Below are 26284 nucleotides of genomic sequence, written 5' to 3'. Positions count from 1 at the left end.
CAAGTCTAGTTCAGCCTGTATTGATTCTTTCCACTTCGGTCAAGTTGCTCATCGTTGATGCTTTACAACGGAATCAGAGCATAAGCGAATACATCATCAATCATGGGAGATCAATCCATTAAACACATGTGCGCGCTGTATACGATCAATTCGTGAGATTTCTATTCTTCTCTAACATCAACAAAAGGAGTCTGTAGCGTCCCACAGAAACTTAGTTGATACACATGTTTAGAGAATATCTCTTGATGATGAGCGAAATACTTGTGCCTACGCACTTCGCTTCTTTCTAGTTTTGATTATAGAGAATAATGGTCTCCCCCTTATCTATGCAGGAGCCAAGACCGAAGCTATGACCCTTACTAGTCCATCTTTGCGTTTGCCGCCCTTGTTTTGTGGTACAATACCACGGGCGCCGACAACACCACAGCGTACAATGGTGCCATCGCCGGCTTCCTTCCCACTGTCAGGGATGGTGCCAACGGTGCTAGGACCAGGTCATATGAAATTCTCTCATATTCTGAGAGTTCCAACCTTACGGGCACATCACAGCATTTATGTGCGATCTCGTCACTTTCGCAATATCGGTAAAGTCATTGAGCATCGAATCTTTGACTTTCTGGAGGTAGATAATGCGTTGCACATTTGCTCACTTTGAGTAGTGCGGGATCTTAATGAGACATAGTGCCACACCACATCAATTTCTGGCGTTAAAACCGGAATGTGAGCATTCCATATCTCCCCCTAACGACGGGAAGTATGTCTCATCAAAGTGACCGTCTGCTAATATCGCAGGATAGAGATCAACGGTTGTAGATTGGAAATAGCGGACAAGTGTTGGTGATTCATAAATCATAACCAACCAGAATACTTAATAGTTTCAAGTAGACCCATTGAGATAACTACAATAGAGGCACATAAACAACTTTAACCAAATAGGCGTTAGTGAAAAGAACGTTGGGACCGTATCCAGTGACCATCTGGTATGCACTAAACGCTTGGCAAGTTGTGAGTCTGAAACGAATAAGTGCCGCTGCATGCAACATCATTACATATCCGCATGCAAAAATCGGCAGGTTAGTACCCATAACCAAGTCCGAGCTCTGCTAGATTGTGCAGTGAATGAACATGAGGAATAATATGTTCAACGACGATCCCAGTAGATATGCAAAACGAAATCATCAAAGTCGTGGAGGTGAACTCTCCAACGGTATCCAATCAAATAGATTTGAGAGGATGGGAAGGGTGGTGAGCCCTTAGTATGATGATCATAGCTAAAAACTTTAGCAAATGCAGCGTTTCTTGTGGAAAGCAAAACGACGTGTGACCAACGCGTCGATGCTCTTAACCTATACCATAAAAATACTGAAAAATGTCCGTATTCGGTTGGATAGGGTCCACTAATGTCACCTTAAATACTTTGTAAGAATGGAATGTTCTTGGTTGGAGCCTTAGCAAAGAAGGACTTCCTTGAAATCTAGAAAAAGAACAAGCTTTGCAAAATGAGCGATTGGCATCAGAGATTGTCATGGAGGCATTAGAAGACACAAGAGGCATCACAAGCTCCTGTGAAGGAGGGGATGCCGCCACCGACGGCCTTAATGCCATGGAGCCGCCGAAATAGGCAGGCTCGGCCTCACCGTGTGGAGCATGGGTGAGGTGGTCCTCCAATCGCTTCGTGAACATGAAAAATAGATGATAATGTGAATTTCAAAGAACTCGAATCATCATTTCTTGTTCAAAATGACCAAAAATGATCATATCAAAACCGAGAAGACAGTAAAACCGAACCCATGATTCAAAGAATCTTGAGTTACATAAACTACTGCTGCAGGCAAGCAAAACTATGTCTGCAAGCTAACAAAGCTACTGTCGAAGCTTGAAAAAGATACTGTCAATGAAATCAGACAGATTTATTCCTCTCCATTCATAACACAAATATCAAGATGAAAATCCATCATTGGCATGAATGGCCTTTAAAACTTAGTACGGCACGAAGATATAGAACACAATCTCCGCACGAGATCCGTAAAACAACTACCTGCGCCGTAGGACAGTGTGGGTGGTTACGCAATTAGCAAGACACTCGATTTCACGGCGGGATATTCTCAAAATGAAGATTAAGAGAGTCAACGACACGGTGAACTTCTCTACACAATACGCCGTAGGATATTGTAAGAGAGGGGATTGAAACAAATGGCAATCCCATCGAATGTATCACATGGCAATAGAACTACATTCTTCAACTTAAGAGTTGGAAAAACATGGTATTAGAGCAGTTGAATACCAAACAATTACGGTGGAAAACCTTCCATTTGGTGCGGGTGGTCACCAATAATAATAAAATCATTTGAGCTATGAAACGACTTGGAGAAAACCGGAAAATTAACCGGAAAACCATGTCAATATAACTCAAAACCGGGTGAAATTTGGACTGGGAAAACGTGGCAGCAAGAACTGCTGAAAATATGCGGAAAACATGACGAGAAACGACAGAAAAAAAAAATCGTAGTTGACCATGCATGCTAAGCCAAGGCAAATAAAATTCTCACGAGTCAATCTTGTAAACAAGAAATACGAGAAATTTTATAGAATATGCCAATATTTAATACAACACAAACAAGTTTCCAATTCCAATAGACGACTTAAGCTAAAGTCGAGCAATAATCATGGCAATGCCAACGTCATACTTGAAAAATAGTAAGCAGAAGACATAGTCAAAATAGATTGACTAATCAAAAGTCTGTAGCAACAAAATCTTGCATATCGGATTGGGCGGAGCCTTAGCCTGAGGCTCAAAAATGTACTTACTTGAGAATGGAAGAATGTTACGTTTCCATCTCCAAAATTCCCTCAAGAAATAGATACAGGTGCCAAAAATGGCATGCGTTTCTTTGATGTGGAGTATGCATCAAGGTCAACTCTGATAATACAACGTCGTAGACGTTCATTAAATCACTTTTAAGTGTGTCCCACAGAATTCGTTATTTTTTGGGATCTTTTTGTCAGCAAATAGTGTTGCATCAGAGTAATGAATCAACTCAAATAAATGAGTACGTAGATCTTGAGATTATCGTTTATAGACATGAGTTTAAGAAAACTCAAACATTCAAATAACAGTCGCGATGACGACGCATCCATAAGAAACGAGGGTTGTATAGGTTTCAAATAATCGAAACTATTCAAGTATGTAACCGGAATTAGAAGGTTGTGATGTATATGGTCACAAAATAATCGATGCATATCGGCGATTCTCATGATCGCACCCAAAACAGCGGTGCACTCAAGCGACCACATGAAATTGATATCTTCCTTTTTAAATAATAACGTGACTCCCCCAGGACCGTCACACGAAAAAAACATCGACCAAAAGGGGAATCATATCCCTCTTTGGTCTCATCGACGTTATAAGAAAGGCCGGAAAAGAAGACATGAAAAAGGCTAATAGCGCCCGATAATTTATATATATATCTTCAAAAGCAGCAAATTTAAGAAAAACATACTTGTTGGTCTGCCAAATAGACCGCATATAAGTAAATTGCTCTGCAAATCGATCGTCATGCATGAAGTTGCTTGTTGAATTCCTTTTTCGATCTTCGTCCGATGACATAAAAATCTTGGGAGAATACCATCGAAATCGTATGTAGATGGCAAAAGTATCGTCCATCGCGGCATGAATGTCATCACCATAGCACGACGAGCAATGATTTTTCCTATACGAGCACGTGAAATATCGTTAGAAATAAAAACGTGCCAATGAACATTTAAATAATGAAATAGGAAAAAGGAAAAGGAAAAGAAAATATAGTATGAAGCCCAAATGGCTATTGTGCCCGGCTGCAGGTGTCGCGAGCGGGGCTGCAGGGGTCGCGAGCGGGGCTGCAGGTGTCGCGAGCGGTGCTACAGGGGCCGCGAGCGGGGCTGTATGTGGCTGCGATGCGGGGGCTGCAGGGGTGATGCAGGGCAGCGTGTAGAGCTGCGTGCGTGCGTGCAGGGGCAGCGAGCAGGGTTGCATGTGGCTGCGATGCGGGGGCTGCAGGGGTGCATGTAGGGGCAGTGTGCAGGGCTGCGTGCGGGGCTGCGCGCAGGGATGCGGGGCTGCGGGGGTAGCAGCGGGGGGGGGGGGGGGGCTGCAACAACGGCGAGCAGGGGCTGCGCCGACGAGGAGATGCCGGAGGCCGGAGACGACGGCGGCCGGCGGTGGAGAAGAGAAAAAATTTCTAGGGCTCTAAAAGTTCAGGGTTTTAGGGCAACGTGCTGATAACGTGTTTCAGGATGAAATAATTGTATATTATTGAATGATATGAGGGTCTATATATATGCATTACAAAACCACAATCTCGTAGGATTCGGAGTCTTAATCTATTACGGAGATGCTAATCTATCTCATAAAATGAAGTCTATTAGGCTAAGACACACATAAGGGTAGAATAATAATTCTCCCGGAACACATAATAGAAAAAAGAAATTTTACTGTAGTTTGATTTATGAGCGGCGCCCCCCATTGAACAGTGTAACCGAAGCGTTCTTCTAATCCCCAGTCCTGTCACCCAGTGAGAGCGACAATTGCTTTAGTTGAAAGAGCACAAATGCTGCCACGAAAGCCTACCAAATATCCAACTCAACATCCAAGACAAACAAGAACTCGAACAAGCTCGCGGCCAACGTGTCTCCGCCACACCCGCCACCACCATATGCACCGTCCTCAGCCACATCGACCGCTCCAAACACCCCTCCAACAAATCCCACCGCATCATCAGAAATTGAAAAAAGAAAAACAACCTCGTACAGTGTCGCGACGCAATGACACAACCTCACCTACTTGAAGAGGTTGTCTTCCACATTATGTCTTGGCTGCCCGTGAAACCCCTGATCCGATTCACCTCCATCTCAAAACGGTGGCGTTTCACCATCCTCTCCGACCCCAAATTCGCCGCGTCCCAACTCGCCGCCGCAACACCCTCGGCTGCCGCCTCATCTTCTCCAGCGACGCCCCTCAACTCGAGTCCCTAGACTTCGATACTCCCATATTCAACCGCCCTTCCTCCGTCACTAAGCTCACCTTCCCTTCCGAGCCTCGCCGCCGTGACCCCCGGATCGTTCCTCCCGGCGGTGACGCGAGCATCCTCCGCTGGGGCCGTGGCATCAAGCTCCTCGGCTGCTGCATTGGCTTGGTCTTTGTATCCTCTGACGATTCCTACTTCTACATATGGAACCCAGCAACCCTGTTCTTCAAGGAGTTGCCTGAGCCGGGCTTCCCCGACGGTCAAGAGCTCCGGTACTACGGCGCCGGCTACTTATCCGCCACCGATGACTACAGAGTCCTCGCAACCTCGTACGGTGTCGATGTGGAGTCAGATGGATTCGAAGACACTTACATACAGACTTTAGACATAAAGATGTTCTCAACCAAAGCCAACGTTTGGAAAACAATCCATTATTACCGAGAAGACGACGCACGCTATCCTTATCGTGGGACTCTTCTGAATGAGGCATTTCACTGGGTGCAGTATGATGGGATCTTTGTTTTTGATTTCGCAAGGGAGGAGTACAGGAATATGAGGCTGCCTGATGAGCAGCAACATCAGCATGGTGTGGATTTCAGGCCCAACAACCCTGTTCTTCAAGGAGTTGCCTGAGCCGGGCTTCCCCGACGGTCAAGAGCTCCGGTACTACGGCGCCGGCTACTTATCCGCCACCGATGACTACAGAGTCCTCGCAACCTCGTACGGTGTCGATGTGGAGTCAGATGGATTCGAAGACACTTACATACAGACTTTAGACATAAAGATGTTCTCAACCAAAGCCAACGTTTGGAAAACAATCCATTATTACCGAGAAGACGACGCACGCTATCCTTATCGTGGGACTCTTCTGAATGAGGCATTTCACTGGGTGCAGTATGATGGGATCTTTGTTTTTGATTTCGCAAGGGAGGAGTACAGGAATATGAGGCTGCCTGATGAGCAGCAACATCAGCATGGTGTGGATTTCAGCTCTGTTGGGGTTTCTGAGGGGTGCCTCTCTGTGTGTGGTTATGTGAGGAAGGCTGTTTGTTTCAGTGTGGATTTTTGGGTTATGAGCTATGTAGCACTGACACCGATACAGACACTGTGACACCGACACGGCGCGACACCGCGATACGGCAAATCTAAAAAACATAGATCCCGACACAGCAATTTATATAAAATTTAATATACTTATTAATGCATAAAAGAAATATATAACACATGAAATAATGTCAAATTAAAGTTTCAAGTTCATTCCATTGCATAACAATTCAAAACAAATAAATATAAGGAAAGAAGAAAGGAAAAACAATGGGACTGAAATAAAATTTGGGTTTTTTTGTCTGTTTAGTTTTCATTTTCTGTTTTTATAATCTAAAATGATGACGTGACATGTCGGAATTATGATGTAGCGTGTCGGTCAAAGTGTCGGGGAAGTGTCAAAAAAGTCAATATTGATGACACGCCACGTGGAGTGTCGAACACGTGTCGGGAAGTGTCGGGCCGTGTCGGAGTGTCGGACACTTCGACACTCCAACCTTAGAAGTGTCGGTGCTACATAGGTTATGAGAGAATATGGTGTGGATGACTCGTGGAGTAAGCTCCTTAACTGTTCCGGTCACGGCCCGGACAAAGATTACTTGGTTATGGGAGGCTGTACAGTTGCCGTGAGAATATTATGCGACAACATGTGGTTGTTGGTAAAGATTGATCATAAAGAAGACGATGAAACTTGCACCTATCTGACTCGATCCTGCCCGTTTGGTCTCAGCATTACTCCATACGAGGAGAGTCTAATTCGGATAAATGATTAGCCCTCAGTGCTGGTTAGTTACTCCTCAGTTTTACCATGCTTAATTATTATTTGTCTATCTACTTATAAGTTACATCCTGTTATTCGTTGATGGAACCTTTTGTTTTCTTACAACTTGCATGCTTAATGCTCCATAGGATTTGTGTGGCCAGCGTATGCTTTGGTAATTTTTGTGACTAATATGCTGCATTGATTTAACGGTCATTTTTACGATAGTCTTTTGAGGCCTTTGTTTATGCCTTGTTGCTAGAGACTACAGAGCCGGCTTCTGAATTGCCAGAATAGCTGTATCTGTGTACATGTGTTTCTAGTTTTTTCTTGGACCATTTGGTATGCTCTTCTTTTACACATGTCATAATTCATAAAGAGAATGACCAAACTGTTTGGTTCTTACTGTCATAGGAACTTTGTGCAACAGAATTAATTCTCCTTAGTGTGAACCCCCAACTTATCTGCGTTCTGTGCACTCAGTCATAGATTTTGGGGTTTCATATGTACATTGCAATCTGGTAGGTGGACTGAAGTGAGGAGGAAGAAATCGGTTTGACATGAATGAATAATTAGAGAGTCTAGTTTGGCTTCATAAATTTGTTGCCTTTGTTAATGAGGCTATTTGGTAGAGAGCCTGGACCCTGGATAGTTGGTGTATGTTAGCCATTTAGGCACGATACAAATTTTTGCCTCTGCAAACATACTGTAGTATAAGAAGCTTATTATTTACTTTCTTCTTCATTGTCTTGATTTGAATCTTCCTGCAGCATCAGTTCATTTTGATATGCAGGGGAATACTCTGCTGTATATTAGTCAACATTCTAGGTTGTAAAAAATCTCAAGTTATCCTGATTATTGTTCGTCTGTACATCCTATCACAGTTGCATTGCTACTATTCTTCCTGATGTTAAGTTATTTAGATATTTGTTTCTTTGTACATCCTATCACAGTTGCACTGCTACTATTCTTCCTGTTTGGTCATTGAGTAAGTAGTTTTCTCCAGGTGATGATGATTGAACATGTTAATCTGGCATTTTGTAGGGGTTTCTGAATGTATGAAATCATGGCTCGTGATCTGTGTGGAACTGATGCAATGGATGCACTATTAGTGATGATGAGATTTCTCAAAACTTGGGCTTTTGGAGCCATAAGCTGGTAGCTAGCTATAAATCTATGTTTACTAGCTGTTAGTTTGCGGTATATGTATATATGTTCGTGTTTTGTTTTAAGTTTTGACAATGAGACATAATGATAATGTTATATATCTGTTGTTTGATTCACTTTGTTGGATTGTTCTGCAACTATACAATATATCAGTTTGTTTTCAATCTAGAGCTCTCTTTTGACCAGGCCATATGATTGATCAATGCCATTGTCTCATTGATCCATTTTACTTGGTAGTCTACAGTGTTTTTAGATGGGGTCGAATTGTTAATCTACAGTATTTGAATATAAGCTGCACCCAGAGTCCATCATTAGTGGAAACAGAGTTCCATCTAGAAGATGGAATCAAGGTGGTTCCTACTACTCTCATTGAGTATCAATTAGTACCAAGCTTCATCAGAGGTTTCACTAAATAAAATGAATCAGATGGATAGACTCCAACAATCTTAGTTAGAGTTGGTTACATAGTTATAGAGCAATTATGATCCAGCAATTATGGCTGAGGATTTGAATATGGTGCACTATTCTAATGTTCTCCACGAAGTGTAACACAGACAAATTTTGTTGCTGAAAAGATTGAAATCTAACACGAACTTGTGATTGTGATAATAATGTTATCCTCATCGAACAAATGCAGTTTATCATCGTGGAGTACATCCAGTATAGATGGCTTCGAGGATGCTAGTGATGGTTCTACTGGAATTTTTCAAGAACAAAGTTTGGAGCTAAAAAGTATCCTAATTCGTGTTCTTTAGAAAATTATCCTTTGTAAATAAAGATAAAAAAAATTTATTTGAAAAAAAAAGTGATAATTAATCTCGGGGTAAATTAAGAAGGGTAAAAATATTTATTTTAATCCCTCAAGCAAGAATTTATTCTTGTAGTAAATAAAAGCGGGGCTCTCACCCAAAACACAACCATAAACCCCCGCCATCAGTTTCACACTCCTCCGCAGCTAACCGTTAGGCTTATCTAGGGTTTCGTCCTCTCCTCCACTCTTCGTCGTCCTCCATGGCCAAGAAGCCAATCCGCGGCCGTCGCTCGCCGCCTTCCGGCTCCGGTTCTTCCTCACTCTCCCGCTCCCCTTCCGGCTCATTCTCCGGCTCGTCCTCCCGCTCCTCCTCGCGCTCCCGATCTCGCTCCAGGTCCTCCGCCTCCTCCTCCTCCCGGAGTGGCAGCTCTCGTAGCCGTAGCCCTCGCTCCTCCAAAAGAAGGTTCAAGATTTATGAGTTTCGCATAGTCTAGGGTTTCGAATGTCGAATCGAGCTTTGTTTGTTTGATTTTTACTCTTTTCTGCTTAAATTTACTGTTTATTGCATGAATTTTATGTCAAAGGTCGATTCTTTGTTAGGGTTTAGTCGAGTTTTATTGAATTGGATCAGCTTGTTTGGTTGCATTGGTAGTTTGTGCTTGGCAGCCAGAAATTCGACCTTAGAGACTCAACTTTGCATCGAAAACCTATAGTTTTTTTTTATAATGTGCAGAATTAGATTATAGAAAATTGAGAGTTGAACTATACGAAACTATAACTGTGACCTGATTTTGAAGAGAGAACTTGAGCAATTTCGATATGCGATACATTTGAAAACCCCAAACTTTTTTTCTTGCTTTTTTAGTTACAGTTATCATGCTTGTTTAGATGCTAATTAAATTGATTTTTGTTTTCTCAGTCGAGGTCGATCTCCTACATCATCTAAAAAGGCATCTCCACTTCCAAGGTAAAGATAGTTTGTGTGCGTAATATTGTTTCCTCCTGTGTTTGGATGGCAACAGTAGGAAGAGAACAAGCCACTCACCTTTTCCCCTCTCTATTTTTATACTGTTAACTGTGTTAAGGGCTCAAAATTGGAACTTCAAGAAGTTTTTAAGAAAGGACTGTTGAAACTAGGTATAGAATGTTGATCAAACCTAATGTGTTTTCTGATTACATTCCTCGCTAGCTGAAGGTAAGTTACATGATTTTGATAAATTTCCGAAAGAAAAATTTTCCTCTATCGTTCACTAAGTTTTTATCTCATGTCCTTCAATCAACAGCAATTTATATTATTCTATTTGAGTAACGAAAATAACTAAGGAATCTCGCTATTGCACCTCTGATATGCATGTTTTTGCTACAGATCACATTTAGTTTTAGGTTCCTTATTATACATTTACTTTCAACTTTACATTGGGTGTGCTGTTTTGAGATCTGTCTGCCTTACAATATTATGACATGAAATATGCCTGGATTAGCATCTGTTAACTTATCAATCCATATGCAAAATCACATCTTGCATCTGCTAACTTTTGACATTTCAGGAAAGCTTCTCCTGCTCGTGAGAAAGCTATCCTTCACATTGATAAGCTTTCAAGGAATGTGAATGAAGACCATTTAAGAGAAATCTTTGGTATGTATCTTGTGCTCCATTGTTTTGTCATAGACTTTGTTCTGGCCTCTTGAACTTGAGTGGTTTTAATAACAAATGATGAGTTTAACATGTTATCAAAACTTAGTGTCAAGTTTTGCTTGAAAAAGATAATGCTGGAGAGGTTGAATTTCGACCAGTTAGTATTTTGACAAGAGGTTAAATTTGAATTGTTGTTAAGTTTCACTACATAAAGATTTTCAGAGCAGCCACTGGATAACCAGGACTAGTGTGCTATCATTATTATGTTTGGTATTACGGTAAAGGGGTTGTGGAATTTGTCACTCATCTTTTTTGTATGATTTTGCAGGCAACTATGGTGAAGTTATAAAGGTTGATCTGGCAATGGATCGTAGTGTAAGTCATACGAGACTGAGATTTTATCCGGGAAACTTATAATAGTTAAAGTAACTAAAAAATCTGGTCGAAATGCAGGTTGATCTTCCCAAAGGATATGCATATGTGGAGTTCAAGATGAGAGCAGATGCTGAGAAAGCACTTTTACACATGGATGGTGTAAGTTTCATAAAGTGTGCTCGTAGGTAAAAGTTTCTATTATATGACCATAATATGTATACAGTATGATGTCTTTTATTACCTTGTTGCAGGGTCAAATTGATGGGAATGTAGTTCAAGCAAAGTTTACATTACCTCAGCGTCAGAAGTCGCCCCCTCCTCCTAAGCCTGTTGTGACTGCTCCAAAGAGAGATGCTGTGAAAGCTGATGGTATTAGTGCTGATAAGGATGGACCAAAGCGTTTGAGGGAAGGTATAATCCTGATTTGTTTATATATAAAGGACATCTACTTAGGGCTTTTGGGTACCTACATAATGATTTTTTTTGATTTAATGATTACAGGTTCTCCTCGTCGGAGACCACCTTCCCCACGAAGGAGATCTCCAATAGCTCGTAGAGGTGGATCTCCAAGAAGACCACTAGATTCTTCGCCACCACGTCGCAGAGCTGGTTCCCCTTACCGTCGCGGTGATACATCTCCAAGAAGGAGGCCCATTTCCCCATCCCGAGGCCGTTCTGGATCTCCAAGAAGACGGAGATCCCCAGCAAGGTATCTATAATTGCAGATGATTATTTGCTGTGTTTAAGCATATACAAAATGATTGAGTTTGTGGGTCATTTGATTTAATTATCTTCTTGATAGGATTTCGCCAAGAAGGATGCGTGGCAGCCCCCCTGGTCGCAGACGTGGCTCTCCTTTAAGGCACCGGTAACTTTTAGTGCTAGCAATGATTCATGTTTTCTTAGACATGGTGCTCAAAAAAATTTATGTCCAACTTCTAAATGGTTAAAAGTGTTGTTTCATGTCGATTGTTCATGTAGACATTGTTATTAATTTATAATAACAACAGAAAAAAGATTTATTCTGACAAGTTTGCGATTTTTGATTAACCTGGAGATACTCATGTTTCATTATCATGCGACTGTTGCAAGGAATTGAAATCAGGCTATTATGCTTCACCTATGTGTCGTTGATTGTATATTTTTGAAAATTCTCATAGTTACCTAACATTGAACAATGCATGTATAATGTCATTGAGCCTACTACTTATCTAATGAATTTGATTTTTGTTCAGATCACCTCCTCGACGAGCTCGTAGTCCTCCCAGAAGGTCTCCAATCAGTCGTAGGCGTAGCCGTTCTCCTATTCGCAGGCCTGCTAGGTCACGATCAAGATCAATTTCACCAAGGAGGTAACACTTAAAAGTTGTTCAGATTCTAGTTTCTTGATAATTTTAGATAGTGCAGATGCTCTTTGAGTAATTGGGCTACAACAAGGTTTATGTAGCTCTTTATTTCCTGTGCTGTGGCTTTTGTTTGATGTTTCTGAGAGGATCTTCTTTCCCTTCTTGTCCTTCTTCATTGGGAGTTCCATTTTTCTCAAATTTTATTTACAAGTATTGTGATTGATTGGTTGGATATGAATGCACTTTTTGTTCACTACTTGCAATAATTACTGAAATTTATTATGTGTATATAACTGGGTGGTAATATGGTACAAGTAAATATTCCTCGTGAAGCAAGTTTGTGGTTGAGATACGTGGTTGATTTACCTTTGTGCCTTAGGTATTGAGATTTTTTTCTCTTCTTTAGGAAGAGGGAGTGGTTGACCTTGTTATAACAGCTCATGAATCTTCCATGATGTGATTGTACGTTACTGAAAATTCGAACTGGTGAAACTAAGCTATATTTTCCTTCGCTTTAACAGAGGTCGAGGTCCAGCAATGAGACGTGGTAGGTCGTCATCATCATCATCCTCTGGATCACCTGGTCCACGCAAGGTTTGTACATCTGTCTATTTTGAATAATTTGATTGAGGAGTTGGATTGTGGGATGCCCTTACATGGCTTAATTCTTCCATCCTAACAGGCTGTCCGGAAGATACCATCTCGTAGTCCAAGAAGGTATCTATACTTCTTTTGATATATACTTTAATTTCTATTAGAATAGGTAGTTGTTATTGTTAATATGGGTACTGTTGGTGCATGTACCAGCCATACTTTGGCTCTGGTTTATGCATCTTGCTACCATCATTTCTGCATGACACACTGCTGTTCTTGGTCAGACTTTGATCTAATAGTGATTCAAAATAGTCAATAGGATATTTGCATCCTTTGCATTCTTAACCAATAATAGAAAACACCAAGTTGTTGGGGCAAGGGTTGAATAGGTAGATTTGGTCTTTATTAAGCTTCAGTCCACTTTTGGGCCTCGTGTTGGTCTTTTTTGAGGAGTTTACTCTTTCCATGCAGTCATTGTAGTCTTTATTTATATTTTTAAGATTAAAAAACAATGTAAATCTTGACTGAACATATTGGACCTTTTAAAGTTTAGAAAGATGCAGATTACCACAAATGTTGTTTGGTATACTTTTCTAACAGCTTGTTTTGATTTTTTATGAAGGCCTGCAAGGGGAAGAAGTAGTAGCAACAGCAGCCGAAGCAGTTCACCGCCGCCTCCTCGTAGGCCATAGGTAATTAACTCGACTGTTCCAGCTGAAAATAACCATGTAAATTCAGTATCTTTCATATGAAACCCATAGATTTGAGTGATATTTTTCTGATGTGTTGTGCTTTTTTTGGGTAGGTTTTTACTAGCAGGTCACCCCCTCGTATCCAGTACGTAATACCCACATCCCTCCACCCTTCTCTTCCCCTCCCTCTCTCCCCTGGAATCACTTTGCCATGAAAATGTACTACCGACATTGTCAACAGACTGTTATTCTAAGTTGATAGTTCTGGTTTTGGTTTTTGTTCAGGTTATTGTGTTGAGTGTTGAGTGTTGAGGTGTTATTTGATGAACTTTTTTCTTTCCGTTTTACTTGTATGAACTGGAGATTAAAGTGTTGGCTGATGGAATGTTGGCGAAGCTATTGTAACAACGTATATGTACCGTTTCAAATTCATGGTGTAACTTGCTTTAAAATTCCGCGTCTCTATTGTTGTTTCAAGTTTAGTAGAACTGCTTGGTCACGTAAGTTGCCCAGCGGAGAACTGCTAGACCAAAAGAAACAAAGAAAAACCGGGCGATCCACCTATAGTTCCTTAAAAATTAGTTCACCAAATGACCTAATATCTAGGGTTAGGCAGACAAACAATTTGCGGGGCATTTGACAAGTTTGGAGTCTAGCAGAACTCCAGGTGCATCATATAATGAGACTGTCCATCTCCAATGCGTCAAACTAGGAACCCTAAACGCTAAACTAGGAACAACTGAAAGTCTGAAATTCTTAACCAAAAAAAAGAAGTCTGAAATGATTTCACTTCATCTTTTTTTTTTTGAAATGGAACTTCATCTTCTTAGTTTTTAGTTTCTTACACAAACTTGTCCCGAATTCACGTGGCTCCTGATATCTAGAATTCTATTACGGGCACACAGTTAGTATAGCAGTAAAAATTGTGAAAGACCCGGAAGCCCAAAACTCAAACCCGCCCAACTCATTTAGTATCATTCTATCTATCTATTACACCTTCTTCTATCATCTCAGAAAAAAAAATCTGAAGGATAACAATGGCGGTATCCATTACTCTCTCTTTCCCGGCTGCTGGCGTCGGAATCCGAGACCTCCAGAGACTGGGTGGTCTTCGACCTCAAACTACTCTTCCCAAGTCTTCTTCTCATAAATATTTACCCTGCAACTGTTTCTGGCAACTACCCAGAACTCAAAACACGTCGAGGGAATTGCTCACACTGCGTTTGGCTCAGGGTAAAGGAGCTGAAGATAGTTCCATTCCGGTATGCTCTTCATTCACATGGTTTTTTTTTTTTTTGAGTTCTTCAGTTATATATGAGCCGGCTTTTGGGGTTTTAATTCTGTTGAGTTGCTGTTAGCAATAAAGTGGGAGTATGAAACAAGTTTCATTTTTTGGGTTTTTCTATACGAAGAAATAGTGGTAGAGTGAGTGAAAGTTTGAAACTTTATTTTGTACGTGTTAACAAAAATTCAAGAGTTGGTGTTTGGTGATTTTCATTCTGCCGTAAGAAGACTAGTTAGTTTGTAACTTGTCTCACTGAAGTGATTGTTTGGTTTGCTTCAGTGTTTAAGGGAGCCAAATTGTTCTCTTGCAATTATGCATCAAATAGCTCCTCCAACTGAATGAAGTCAATTCTCCATTCATTTCCAGTTTACTGTTTTTTTTTCTTCTCTTTTTTTGGTTTTAAGTTTACTATGAGGATTTGAGCTGGGAGCTAATACAATCCTATATGTTTGTGTTCATTTTTTATTTCGTCTATATGCTGCTGCCTTTTATGCACTTTTGTATGTATGGTGTTTCAGTGTGAATATAATATATATGGTGATTAAGAATTATCTGTGGTCAGTGCTTCATGGAGTCCCCTTGGTCTTCCCCTACGACATGCTTGTTAGGTTTGGGGATTCATGTGTTATTGAGGAACATGAACTTTACCTGAAAGCAAAAAAGACGAGAAAATGAGACAACGCACTTTGTAGTTTTTAGTTTTTTTGTTGTCTTGTTTGCGGTTTGTCATTCTGAAACGTAGGGTACTTTTTGCTCAATGTTGCAGAATGTGAGTGAAGATACAGAAGAAATGTTTGACGACTTGTTTGATAAATATGGAAAGGTCGTATATAGTAGAAGTGATGAGAAGCGTCCTAGTGAAGAGCTTGATGATGATGCTGAGAGCTTATCATGTAAGCTCCTATTATAATCAATTGAAACATTCTTCCTTGCTGTGTGGTACTTGTCAAGTTTGTTCTTGATATCCTCTCAATTTTAGCCATACCATTCATGTGTATTAATAGGTCTTTCTAGTCTTATTCTATTTATTTTTGTCTACATTTTGCGGATTATCAAGTCTGGAGCGAAGAGATTAAGTAAGGCTTGCGACTGCATACAGGCTGGTGGATAGACCTGTAACTAGAATATGTCTTAGTATACCTAGAATAATCTGTCTTAGCATGCATCTGGAGATCTACCTACATTCCCCTTTTCTTGTCAACAACTTGATCAAATTTCTGCAGGAAGTTCTTATTGAATGTTGCAATTTCAGTAATATGCACAATACCAAGTCAATTTGTGATGTTGAATTTGTGCGAGTAGTTACTAAAATAATGAATTCATCGTACTTACATTTGTTATAGATTATATTCTAGATGTCTGATTATGCTAGTTTGGTGTGTATTTATAATGATTTTCTTTCAATGCCCGTTTGTCTGATTTTCATTTTGAAAATTAATTATATCTAAAATCTACTTCTATATGAGCCTGAAGTTTCAAAATGCTTGATATATTTAGGCTATGAAATAAGTTAATCATTTTTTTCACTCTCTTTAGTTGCTGTAGAAATGGCCAAAGTTGCAAATGAGGTCAAGGCCGGAGATATAAAGGTGCTTTTTGTGAAGCCTCTAGTATACTGGACTCGGTTTTTTATTATTGTCACAGCATTTTCTCGTCCACAAATTAATGCAATTGGGTATGGGCTTTTTTATCATCTCTGTGATTTTTTTTAAACTCTGATTTTCAAGATGAATTACGAGTCTGACCTGGCAGCATCTTTGATCTATCTACTTCTTATGCTGCAAATTAGGACCAAGATGAGAGATATGGCAGAGAAAAAGTATGGAAAAATTCCAACTGGAGACGCTAAACCCAACTCATGGACCCTGTTGGACTTTGGTATGTGTGGTATACTTTGCAATGCGGATTTTCCTTCAATTAAACATTTCTTAAGTTGTGCATGTGTTCTAGGCTTCTAGCTTCTAAACTTTGAAACAATTATATTAATGTGGAATATGACCTGACTTTCTGCTTTATTTTTATTGTGTTTTATATTCATTGGAACTGTTGTTGTCCATCGTACTAACAGCAATCAGTAAATATAAATTTTAAAATATGATGGTAATCTAACTAATTCCATAATGAAAATAGACAAGATGGTTGTAGCCTTCTTGAGCGACCCATCAGACTTACTCACATGAACCCCTGTTATACAATAAAGGACTACATATTTAAGGGAACTGTGGGTTATCTTTTCTCAATGTCACGTTTCATACTTTCATGAAACTAAACATTTTGCAAACATGATGCTTATTGGATGTGGTAGTCAACTGGGATTCGGCATATGTTAAAGTAAAGTTGCGAGTAGCAGGAGTTTAACTATATATATTTGTACTTGTTGTGTTTTTGTAAATCAAAATTCTATATTGTTAAAAAAAAAAAGTCAAGATTAGTAGTCCCACAACATATATAATAAATGAATTTAAGGTTTCGTTTTGTAAAATTTTCCAACTTCATTTTCTCTTGCGTTTGAAAATTTATAACTAGATTACATCGTGGTCCTGTAAAAATAATGCATTCAAAATGTAACTGCATGGGCTATGTTGATCACGCTGTTATGTGCTTAAACTGAAGAAATTAAATCATCTCTGAGTCCTAAACCCACACCTGCACAAACTTACAAGCATATGACTTTTGTATGTATCATTTTCTGAATGTAATATAGAATTTCTGGTGAGAAATGGTATGTTCATCATCACCAAACTCTGTCATGAGGCGCATCTTTCTAGAAATTGTTGCACCTGCATGCTAAAATTTGTTATCCTGTTCTTTATCCAGGCGATGTTGTTATCCATATATTTCTCCCGCCACAGCGAGCTTTCTACAACTTGGAGGAATTCTATGGTAACGCTACCCCTGTTGAACTACCTTTCGAAAATCAGCCACCAATGCAAGGCTAAGACGGGCCTATTTTCCCAACATATAGCACTCGGATGCATTCATTGGTTAGACCTCTGTCAGCTTTGGAGTCTTCATCCACTAACAAATGTTGTGACTGACAGAATGTTACTGAAAAGAATCTCTGGGCAGAGCAGGGTCATTTGGGAGTAATTCACGGTGCAGTACGCATGGTGCTACTGTTTAAGTGACTAAGCTGTTACAAATCTACATCTTCTTTAGTCTTTTAAGGAATAACTTCATTGCCAAATTTAGAGGCTTCAATATGTAATATCCATGAGCTGTTTATGCTTAGGAACTTCAAACACTAGTGTAGCTTACTATTTTTGTGTATTTCTTTAGGATTACAAGTTGAAGGTTCCATTCTCAAAAAAAAAAGTTGAAGGTTCATATGACTTCTGTGTTAACTGTCTGGTGCTGGTACGTATTTCCCCAACAAGGGACACTGCCATCAACAGTCAACATAATTGGTCATCCTAGTTCCCCTTCCCTTTTATCTAGTAAGATTAAAAGACAAACCGAAAGACGAATACTGAAATCATGTGTTGGGTCATGCAGGAGTACCGGGCGGACTCGTGAAATGAAATGGCAGATACCACTAACTCACCAACGGTAGCACATATTCCTAGATTTGTGCTAAAGTAATTTATGCCTTGATTTTCGGGTTTTCTGTATTTGACTTGAGATTATGAAATTGATGGGTTCTACCGCATAAAATCTGACGTAGATGTGGTGTTTCGGTGATACCGATAAGAAGTGGAAGAGAAACAAATACTGTGTGCATAACAACTCTTTCGGTGCTTGATTCTTCAAAGTAATGTGCGTAGAGCAAAAACTAAAAAGAAGGATTTCTTCATTTCAGGCATGAAATGTCTATACAAACAGAGCAGGTACATTGAAATAATCTACTAGAGGATGTGCGGCGATCGATTTTCGGGAGACTCTTTTGTATCAACGGTATATCATTGGAGTTCTAATCTTCCTTAACACATACATTTAATTGATCAAATGAATAAAAAAATGAACCAGGCACATGACCTAGGCAGACGTTACTGCACTCCAATTTCTCAATACATTGTTGAATTTATTTATTTTCCTTTCAGCTACAATAATACAGAATGGCTGTACGTAAACATGTATTGCGTATGGTTTTCTGAACAACAACAAAAATGTATTGGTCACACATCAAAGAAAAGGATCCCAAAGAGAACTGTGGCACATCATTATGGCTCCCAACACGCACCTCTTTTGTACGTCTTGAAGATATTAAATCTGAGAAAGATTTAAGTCGATCGCCGGAACCTGTACAATACAAAAGCACAGCAGCAACACAAGTATACACATAAAATAGATATATACAACACTCGACTAAAGACTAAAACTAAAGAATTTCCATGAATTATAGTCACATATCGATAGCTCTCTCGTGCTTGGAAGAATCGGAGATTAGTTAGTACGTATGGTGAAGAACATCATCCTACCTGAAGAAAAAATAGTGAGCATCCTCTCCAGACTACCCATCAAAACCAAAAACCCGCTTCTCCTGCGTGTCAAAGCGGTGGAGCTCCATCGTCTCGACCCACAAGTTGCCAGGTTTCCAATTCAAAGCACTGATCGAGTAATCGGGTGGGTCTAAATTGGAATACTGGCGAATCGCTGATCGCAGACTTTAGATCCTCACCGTTCAGAACACACAGCGGACTCGGAACCCCAAACCCTGACGGACCGCTGGAGAAGATGTTAACTATCTTAACTTCAGGGAGGTGGTTCCTCAACTCTCTCACTCGGCCGCCGCCGAGAACTGAACCAGAGAGACAGAACTGAATGAAACCCTAAACCTAAGTCTGTGTGATTGATGAGGTTGTGAATTGTGATGAACGAAGTTCTTAATTTATATCGAGGTTAGGTGAACGAGAACGCGCCACGTATGCTTTAGTCATGTGACTGTGACGAGAGCATGGAGGGACTCTGCGTGCCTGCCACCAACTTTCCGGAGCGATGACTGTGTATTTACGGTTTCACTGTGACCTTAATTTTACTTGAATTGGTAAAAGTTTACGACGGTGGGATTAATTGCCCGAGTTTGTCGGTCTTCTTCTCCCTCGTTGGTTGCACGCAAAAGAAATCTTTTGAAGATCTTCCATGACATAGCAACATTCTACATGGAGGTAAATGTTTACATTGGCACTTACATCGAGAATTATATGACTGGTATTGAAAAGAAGAAAATTTTGAATACGTTGTGATTTGCTGATTGTATATTTCATGTAACCATTCACTTAGGTAGGACTCAAAACTTTATATTTTTTCACTAACGATTACAATGGTGTCGAATGACATCGGTATTGATTGCTTTACTGGATGCCATAACACAAGCCACAAGACGTGGACGAGAGCGTCTTCCTATTCCCAAAGGCCTGAAGCAATTGTTGAATTGTTTCAAAATGAGGGCTTTTATCCCAAAGCGCGGATCGGAGCTACTCGATCACTGCAAAAAAAAAAAAAATCAATGCAAATCTTATTAGAGGACTTGAAACAACCTTAGAGGACTTCCAATCGACGACAATGGATTGAAGAGGTTAAAATTCATGTCCAGGCGATCCATGTAAACAAAAGATGCTCCATTGCAACCTCTTATTAGTCTCATACAAAGAGACTCATACGATCTTAAGGCGTACCAGCTCAGATCATCATATTTTATGAACCTTTAACTCGTTCATCTTGTGGTTAGAAGATGCACGTCCTGTTACAACAGCCGTCCATTCATATGCACACTCCTCTTCACAAACTTGTGAGAACTCTCTTTTTTCTTATAGTTTGCATAGTGTCGTAACTCGTAACTCGTAAGTGAAGCAGCTAAGAACTCATCAGCAGTACCTAAAATTGACGAATACAGGCCTACTACGTACAGGAACACCGAGGAGCCATCAAGCAGTGTTTTGAATTGAGGACCATCCCAAGCCTAAAACCATCGTCGGTGCCTCGGTGAGTCGGTGGTTACGTACACAACTGAACCCTATCGTGATGACAAAGGTCACTAGACACTGACAAGAGCATCGTCTTATTCCCAAATGCCTGAAGCAACTGACAACTCTATTCATCATCGAAAGTCGAAAGAACTGACAACTCTATTGCCGACACCAAAGGCAACGTCGATCTTATCTCTCCGTTTCTTATCTTTGAGAATCTTAAATGGTTTCTATCTCTTTACACTGTGCAAAATGATAGAGCTCTGTCCATCCAAACGTACAGAGCTAAAATGAAGGAGATACAACTGATCTAGTGGTGAGTGGTGAGTGGTGACTGGATCGTACCGGCAATTCAATCATCTGAGCCCGAGGACCATGCCGTTAAAGCTTCACAATAATAGCGATCGACCACACCCACAGAGTGATTCAGCTTCGTTAACATATCTCTAAGTCCGACTTTAGTGTTAATAGCTTCACTACAAAATAAATTTATCAAAAAGAATGATAAGTTGAAATAATAATATATGGTAGGGCTAAAAACGTACAACAGTAAAAGAAAAAAAATTATAAGAGATAAAAGGGAAAGAGAAATGTTGTGGTTAGCTTTATTTTATTCAGCAGTGGAAAGTTGAATTTGTGCAAATACACGGGTAAAAGGCCAGTATTTTACTAGAGCTTAACAATAAGGTACAAATGAACCAGAACACAAGGTACGTCTAACTTCGTGACAGCAAAGATAACAATAAGAAACAAGACTACCTACGAGCACGTGCAATTGCTTTCTATCCTGAAAATAACTTGGAAGTAAACATCTTTCTAACAAAACCATATATGGTCTGATCGTGTAATTACTTTGGCAAATGAAAGCCAGTATCACAGAGGCAAAGTCGAAGTATAGACATCACAAACAACTAAAACAATACACTTGGAATAGAAGTATCTGCTTTAAGATTCATGTCGAGTCTACTTGGAAATTAATAAAAATCAAGGCAGCATATACAGTGAATTAACATCCTAACTAGATCTCCAGGTTGCCGTGAAAACTTTGACCCGGCTGCATGAGTTTCTCAACGGTGGAGTTGATTAGGATAATAATCTCGACCACAATTCGCCAAATCCCAGTTTAAAAAAGGATTTGAGCATCTCAAACCCTAGGTTTTAATTGGGAGGTGGCCAATTTTGGTACAGGATGCCACTCAGTTTCGGAAATAATCTCAGCATCGGTCACAGAAGTTTTGGCAAAGCAGGGAGGAGGTTGCTCAGATCCATTGATGGAGGAGAGGAGGCCTGAAAATAAAAACAGAGTAGGCTAGGGTTTATGTGGAGTGAGATGTAGATCTGAGTCGTATGCAGAGTTAAATAGGGTAACGTATAAACCGTGGTGCGTCACAGCCTTAGCAGTGCGGATTGCGAGGATGACTTTTCTTTTTACCCAAACTAGTAAATGTATTCAGCAAAGCAACTAATTCCAAGGTAGATGATCACACTCCGAAGAAATATTTGTGAAATAGTTGACAGTTTGACACCTCTGAAGTCTGAAAGAGGCAGATCTAAATCATCTAATGGGAGGGTTCACTAATTTACGTGACCAGAAACCTGTACGAGCTTATATGAAAGAATTCACTAATTTACGGTAGATTTGATTCAGTAGATTTGAGAGCATCTATCTTTTTTCTTTCGTAGCATTACAGCATGGCCTGTACAAGACTACACGTACACATAATCTCATCATGGCCGGCTACACAATGCTACTCGTCCTAACTAAAAGACCAAGACACAATTAGACATTTACTCCAAAGCATATGCTGTAACGGATGGATTCATTATACGTCAAACAGAAAAGTGAACAACCACCAATAAATATTCAGGTGATTTATCTCTTTATATCCCATCTATGACATTCACTGAAGATACAAAACTGTTAGTAATACAGCGGGCAGCAAAATTAATTTCCATTTCCATTGAGATGAGATGATTCTCGACTCCTCGTTATTTCTTCAGCTCTTCCATGATCCTCCTGGACAAGTTTCCAATACTTTTCAGACTTCAGTTCATTCTGCTAGATACACTGAGCTAACTTCACTACCACTCGTCTCAAGAATGAGTATTTACAAACCGCAAACTGGATAATAGGTGTCAAAATGATTTCATTTCCTAGGAGAATCATACGCCGAAGGGGGATTACATGTTAGGTGGCTGTATAACATATGATTTACCCGACAGAAGGAGTTGATGTATCCAAAAGTACGAGAATGATAGCTGCAGAAGAAAGAAACAGAGCTTAATAAAACATGTCATCAAGCAATAATATACAACAGTTTTACAGAAACAAATCTCAATGCTAACACAATCTAATAAATCTGTAGACGTCATTGACACATCATATAAGCAATCTCACTATACTGAGGAGGTAGCAGCATTTTGTTTGTTGCAAAACATATATGATGCATCAATATGCAGGTAATACGGGTAGGAACTTGATACCTTGAATGTGACATGGTACCGCAATTAGCCAAGTGCCGACTGACTGGCCTGTCCAGGTTCAGTTAGACCTCCCAACTCCATATCATTGGTAGCTGACCAACCAGGTTCATATGCTTCAAGGAAACCGATCTTTGCCTTATTGGGAAGATCATGTGGATGCACAAATGGCACTCCATGCGGCCAACCAATCTCCATTCTTATATTGGCACATGGGCTATCAAGGGTTTGAATGTGACTCTCACAATCCTTCAGGGGACAGAACCTCAGCTTGATACCTTTCTTATCAGCAATGTCTTGAACCCTTTCCTTTAGAACTCTCTGGGCCTCCAGTCGTAATCTCTTGGAAGGCGGCAGAGGTTTGGATTTTGAATCATTCTTCCTCCTCCTCATCATAGGCTTCATAGACCCTGTACCAGGATTTCACCAATCCAAGGACCTGCTGTTAAAAGCTTTTCACTAAGAGCTACTCACACAAAGGACACATTGAAATTGAACATAAACAGCATTCTTCAGAAAGAACAAAATGCTAGAAAACTATACTACGTTGAAGATTTCTAACAATGGGTTCGATAAGTCGATAACTAGTGAATAGGACCAATAACCAAACCATATTCGCTATTTTTTTATTGCTCTGAAAATAAAGTCATCAAATATCAATGATAAGAACACTAGTGTATTTTCATTCAAATCAGCACAAAGCCTATCTAACACAGCTACACTTTAGTTGGCACTTCACTGTACCACCCCGCACCTAAAAACTAGCTCATGGCTTAAAGGAATAAGCCTTAAACTATCTACAAGCACGCATATGCTTCTTTTTGAATAAGAATAGAGTATGTAACAAGCCCGAACTAAACAGACTAGACATCAAGATAAGTGCTGTAATTTATAAAATTAAAGATTTGATATCAATTGAAATAGATAGCAGGACCATATTGTAAACATGGTAAGGAAATAAATGCAACATACCATCTGGGGTTGCATGGAAATTGAAAGTTTGAACAGTTGGTCGGTTAAAAAGCTGATCAATTGGGTGAGACCTTTGCATAAAGTCATCAACTGGTACTGGAAGCTGGAACTGAGGTTCAACCCCATGACCAGCAGCTCTCATCTCTGAACAACTGAGACTGGTCATGGATTTGGGCATCAGTTTAAAAGCCAAAGAACATCGCCCAAACAAGTTGTTCTGTATACTAGTTATCTCTGTTCTTTGCATTGCGGGGTTAACATATCCTGCAGTTGCCTGATACAGTGCAAGTCCAGGGTAAACAATAGCTTCTTGAGGACCAAGATCTTCGTCTACAAGAACCCAACGACCCTGAAAGTCCTTTATGTGTAGGCCTGGCCTATCAGATTTGACAACAGATATCAAAGTTTTGTCCACTTGATGCTCATGGTCAGAAAACATAACCAATTGGCCATCCTCTTGGGTTGCAAAGTTATGGTGTTGTGCTCCTTGAAATGATGGCCTTGCATGACAGCAGACAGACAATACTGAGGAAGATATTTCCCGATTTCTTAATGGAACATTGTCAAGTACATCAGAAAATGGCGAGCTCCGCAGGTTCAGATAGAAGCTGATTGCATCCAATATGTCCCTAGCAGCCTTTCCCAGAACTGAAAATATATCTGGCAAACCTGCAGGAGGAAATTCCATCATGTTGATGGGTTCTAAAGAAGTTACTCCAGGTCTGTAATCATACGTTTCTAGCCACAATTGAGGATCTGTATTATAACCAGAAGTCTTGCACCAGTCTCGAGGGTCATTGGTATGAACAATGTCTGGAGCTGGGTATGATGTTTTTTGATGGAAGTAGAGGCCAGCAGAATCTAAAGCAGACCTCAAAAGAGCTCCATCACTCACTGAAAATTGAATAATGGCAGCAGAATATTGGGCCAATGATTGTGACAGAGTCGAAACAGAGAGTTTGTAAGAATCTGATGGAAGGCCTTCAGACGGTATGAGATCAGCTAGCTTCACACGACCAAGAGATGGCAGGCCATTACCTGCCATAAAGCCCTTCGGAATACTCTCTACCCAATTTTGAACAAAGGTAATATCTAATCAACTGCATAGGTTACAAATGAACATAAGTATATAACAAAATCAAATTCAAGAGAAACAACAAACAGAAGCATCAGCAATCATTGATTAAAATCTTTTTCCTCTTCCTTAATGGGAGGAATTTCTCAACACTTAGATTCCGGCCAGTTGAACATTCTTAACTAGGAACATTGCAAAACACAAGCATTCAAAGATTCACAATAGAGTTCAGTTGTTCTGTAAGAATCTAAAACACCAATCTTATATTTTAAAACATCAAAGCATCGATCTTACAGGAAATTATCAAAGCATCGATCTTTATATATGAAAAATATATAATAATAATAATAAGCTCAATAGTCACTTAGTCAGAGAACTCAATTGAAATCCAGTATGCCACAATGTCATCCAAACCGAACACAAACATATGTAAAGAACCATGCACAACATCAATAGAAGCCTTCCAAGAACTACAACAGCTTTACAGAACACTATCCAAAAAAGCAGTCTTTCTTGATACATCAAAGTGAAAAACTTTTAAACATTCATGGATCAACGTTGACCCTCTCCATTCAGTCTTATCCAGTGATTGCAATGTTGGGTTTAACAAGGTTTATAATCACCAGGAAGAAACCCAATAAACGAATTCACAAACATCACCAAACCAATACAAAGCTTCGTTTAAAACTACCCACCAAGTATTTCAATCCCAAAGTGAAAGAACTGGGTAAAGTTGTTACCTTTATCGTGTTAAAATACATACAGAAATATGGTTTAAGTGCATGAGAAAGAGAGAGCTGACCTTGTCGAATGAAAATTGATGCAGAAGTCAACCCAGATGTTGGAAGTGAAAGGAGATTAGGGTTTTGAAGAGAGAAGAGATGGGTTCTTTTTTGAATTTGATAGAATGGAAAATGGGGGAGATGAAGATTTTGGATTTTGAAGTGAAAGAGGCAAATGCCATCTCAGCAGCTGGCGGTGGCTCCTTGGTCAATGTGTCACTACTTCATCACACTTTGTGTTCGAAAATACTTGAACTGCTATTGTACCTCCAAAAAATTACTGGAAGTTCTTTTTGATACAGATTTACCCAATCTCTGTGTGTGTTTCTTTTCCACATTTGTCCCACGAGTCGCACAAAGAAAAAGTGATCACACCAAAAGCTTCATTTTCATATTATGTAAATCTAATTGTTTC

At 39.9% G+C, this 26284-nt stretch overlaps 3 protein-coding genes and 1 pseudogene across 5 annotated transcripts; 3 read left to right on the top strand and 1 right to left on the bottom strand.

The window, feature by feature from the left end:
* Positions 1-4800: 4800 nt before the first annotated feature.
* Positions 4801-5636, top strand: LOC126789389 (F-box protein CPR1-like; annotated as a pseudogene).
* A 3251-nt stretch (positions 5637-8887) lies between these two features.
* LOC126788876 (serine/arginine-rich splicing factor SR45) lies at positions 8888-13808 on the top strand. The gene is made up of 13 exons (XM_050514888.1): positions 8888-9188; positions 9645-9692; positions 10273-10361; positions 10690-10736; positions 10815-10895; positions 10988-11147; positions 11238-11445; positions 11539-11604; positions 11972-12088; positions 12604-12676; positions 12765-12799; positions 13299-13368; positions 13482-13808. The coding sequence occupies exons 1-12, from the start codon at positions 8986-8988 to the stop codon at positions 13366-13368; spliced, it is 1197 nt and encodes a 398-aa protein (XP_050370845.1). The 5' UTR covers positions 8888-8985; the 3' UTR covers positions 13482-13808.
* Positions 13809-14391: 583 nt separating this feature from the next.
* Positions 14392-17985, top strand: LOC126788877 (protein Iojap, chloroplastic). Of its 3 annotated transcripts, none has more exons than XM_050514891.1 (6): positions 14392-14630; positions 15420-15546; positions 16190-16328; positions 16443-16531; positions 17471-17637; positions 17728-17985. In XM_050514891.1, the coding sequence occupies exons 1-5, from the start codon at positions 14406-14408 to the stop codon at positions 17590-17592; spliced, it is 702 nt and encodes a 233-aa protein (XP_050370848.1). In that variant the 5' UTR covers positions 14392-14405; the 3' UTR covers positions 17593-17637; positions 17728-17985. The 3 variants fall into 3 exon arrangements, with proteins under 3 accessions (XP_050370848.1, XP_050370847.1, XP_050370846.1); XM_050514890.1 differs by having other exon boundaries at positions 17723-17985; XM_050514889.1 differs by having other exon boundaries at positions 17471-17985.
* A 4381-nt stretch (positions 17986-22366) lies between these two features.
* LOC126788875 (uncharacterized) lies at positions 22367-26021 on the bottom strand. The gene is made up of 4 exons (XM_050514887.1): positions 25890-26021; positions 24013-25112; positions 23044-23450; positions 22367-22818 (listed from the first exon to the last, which is right to left on the bottom strand). The coding sequence occupies exons 2-3, from the start codon at positions 25055-25057 to the stop codon at positions 23068-23070; spliced, it is 1428 nt and encodes a 475-aa protein (XP_050370844.1). The 5' UTR covers positions 25058-25112; positions 25890-26021; the 3' UTR covers positions 22367-22818; positions 23044-23067.
* Between the last annotated feature and the right edge of the window lie 263 nt (positions 26022-26284).

The sequence above is a fragment of the Argentina anserina genome, chromosome 3, assembly GCF_933775445.1.
Source record: "Argentina anserina chromosome 3, drPotAnse1.1, whole genome shotgun sequence".
Taxonomy (NCBI): domain Eukaryota; kingdom Viridiplantae; phylum Streptophyta; class Magnoliopsida; order Rosales; family Rosaceae; genus Argentina; species Argentina anserina.
The sequence above is the reverse complement of the archived record's forward strand: the minus strand, read 5'-3'. Positions and strand labels throughout refer to the sequence as shown.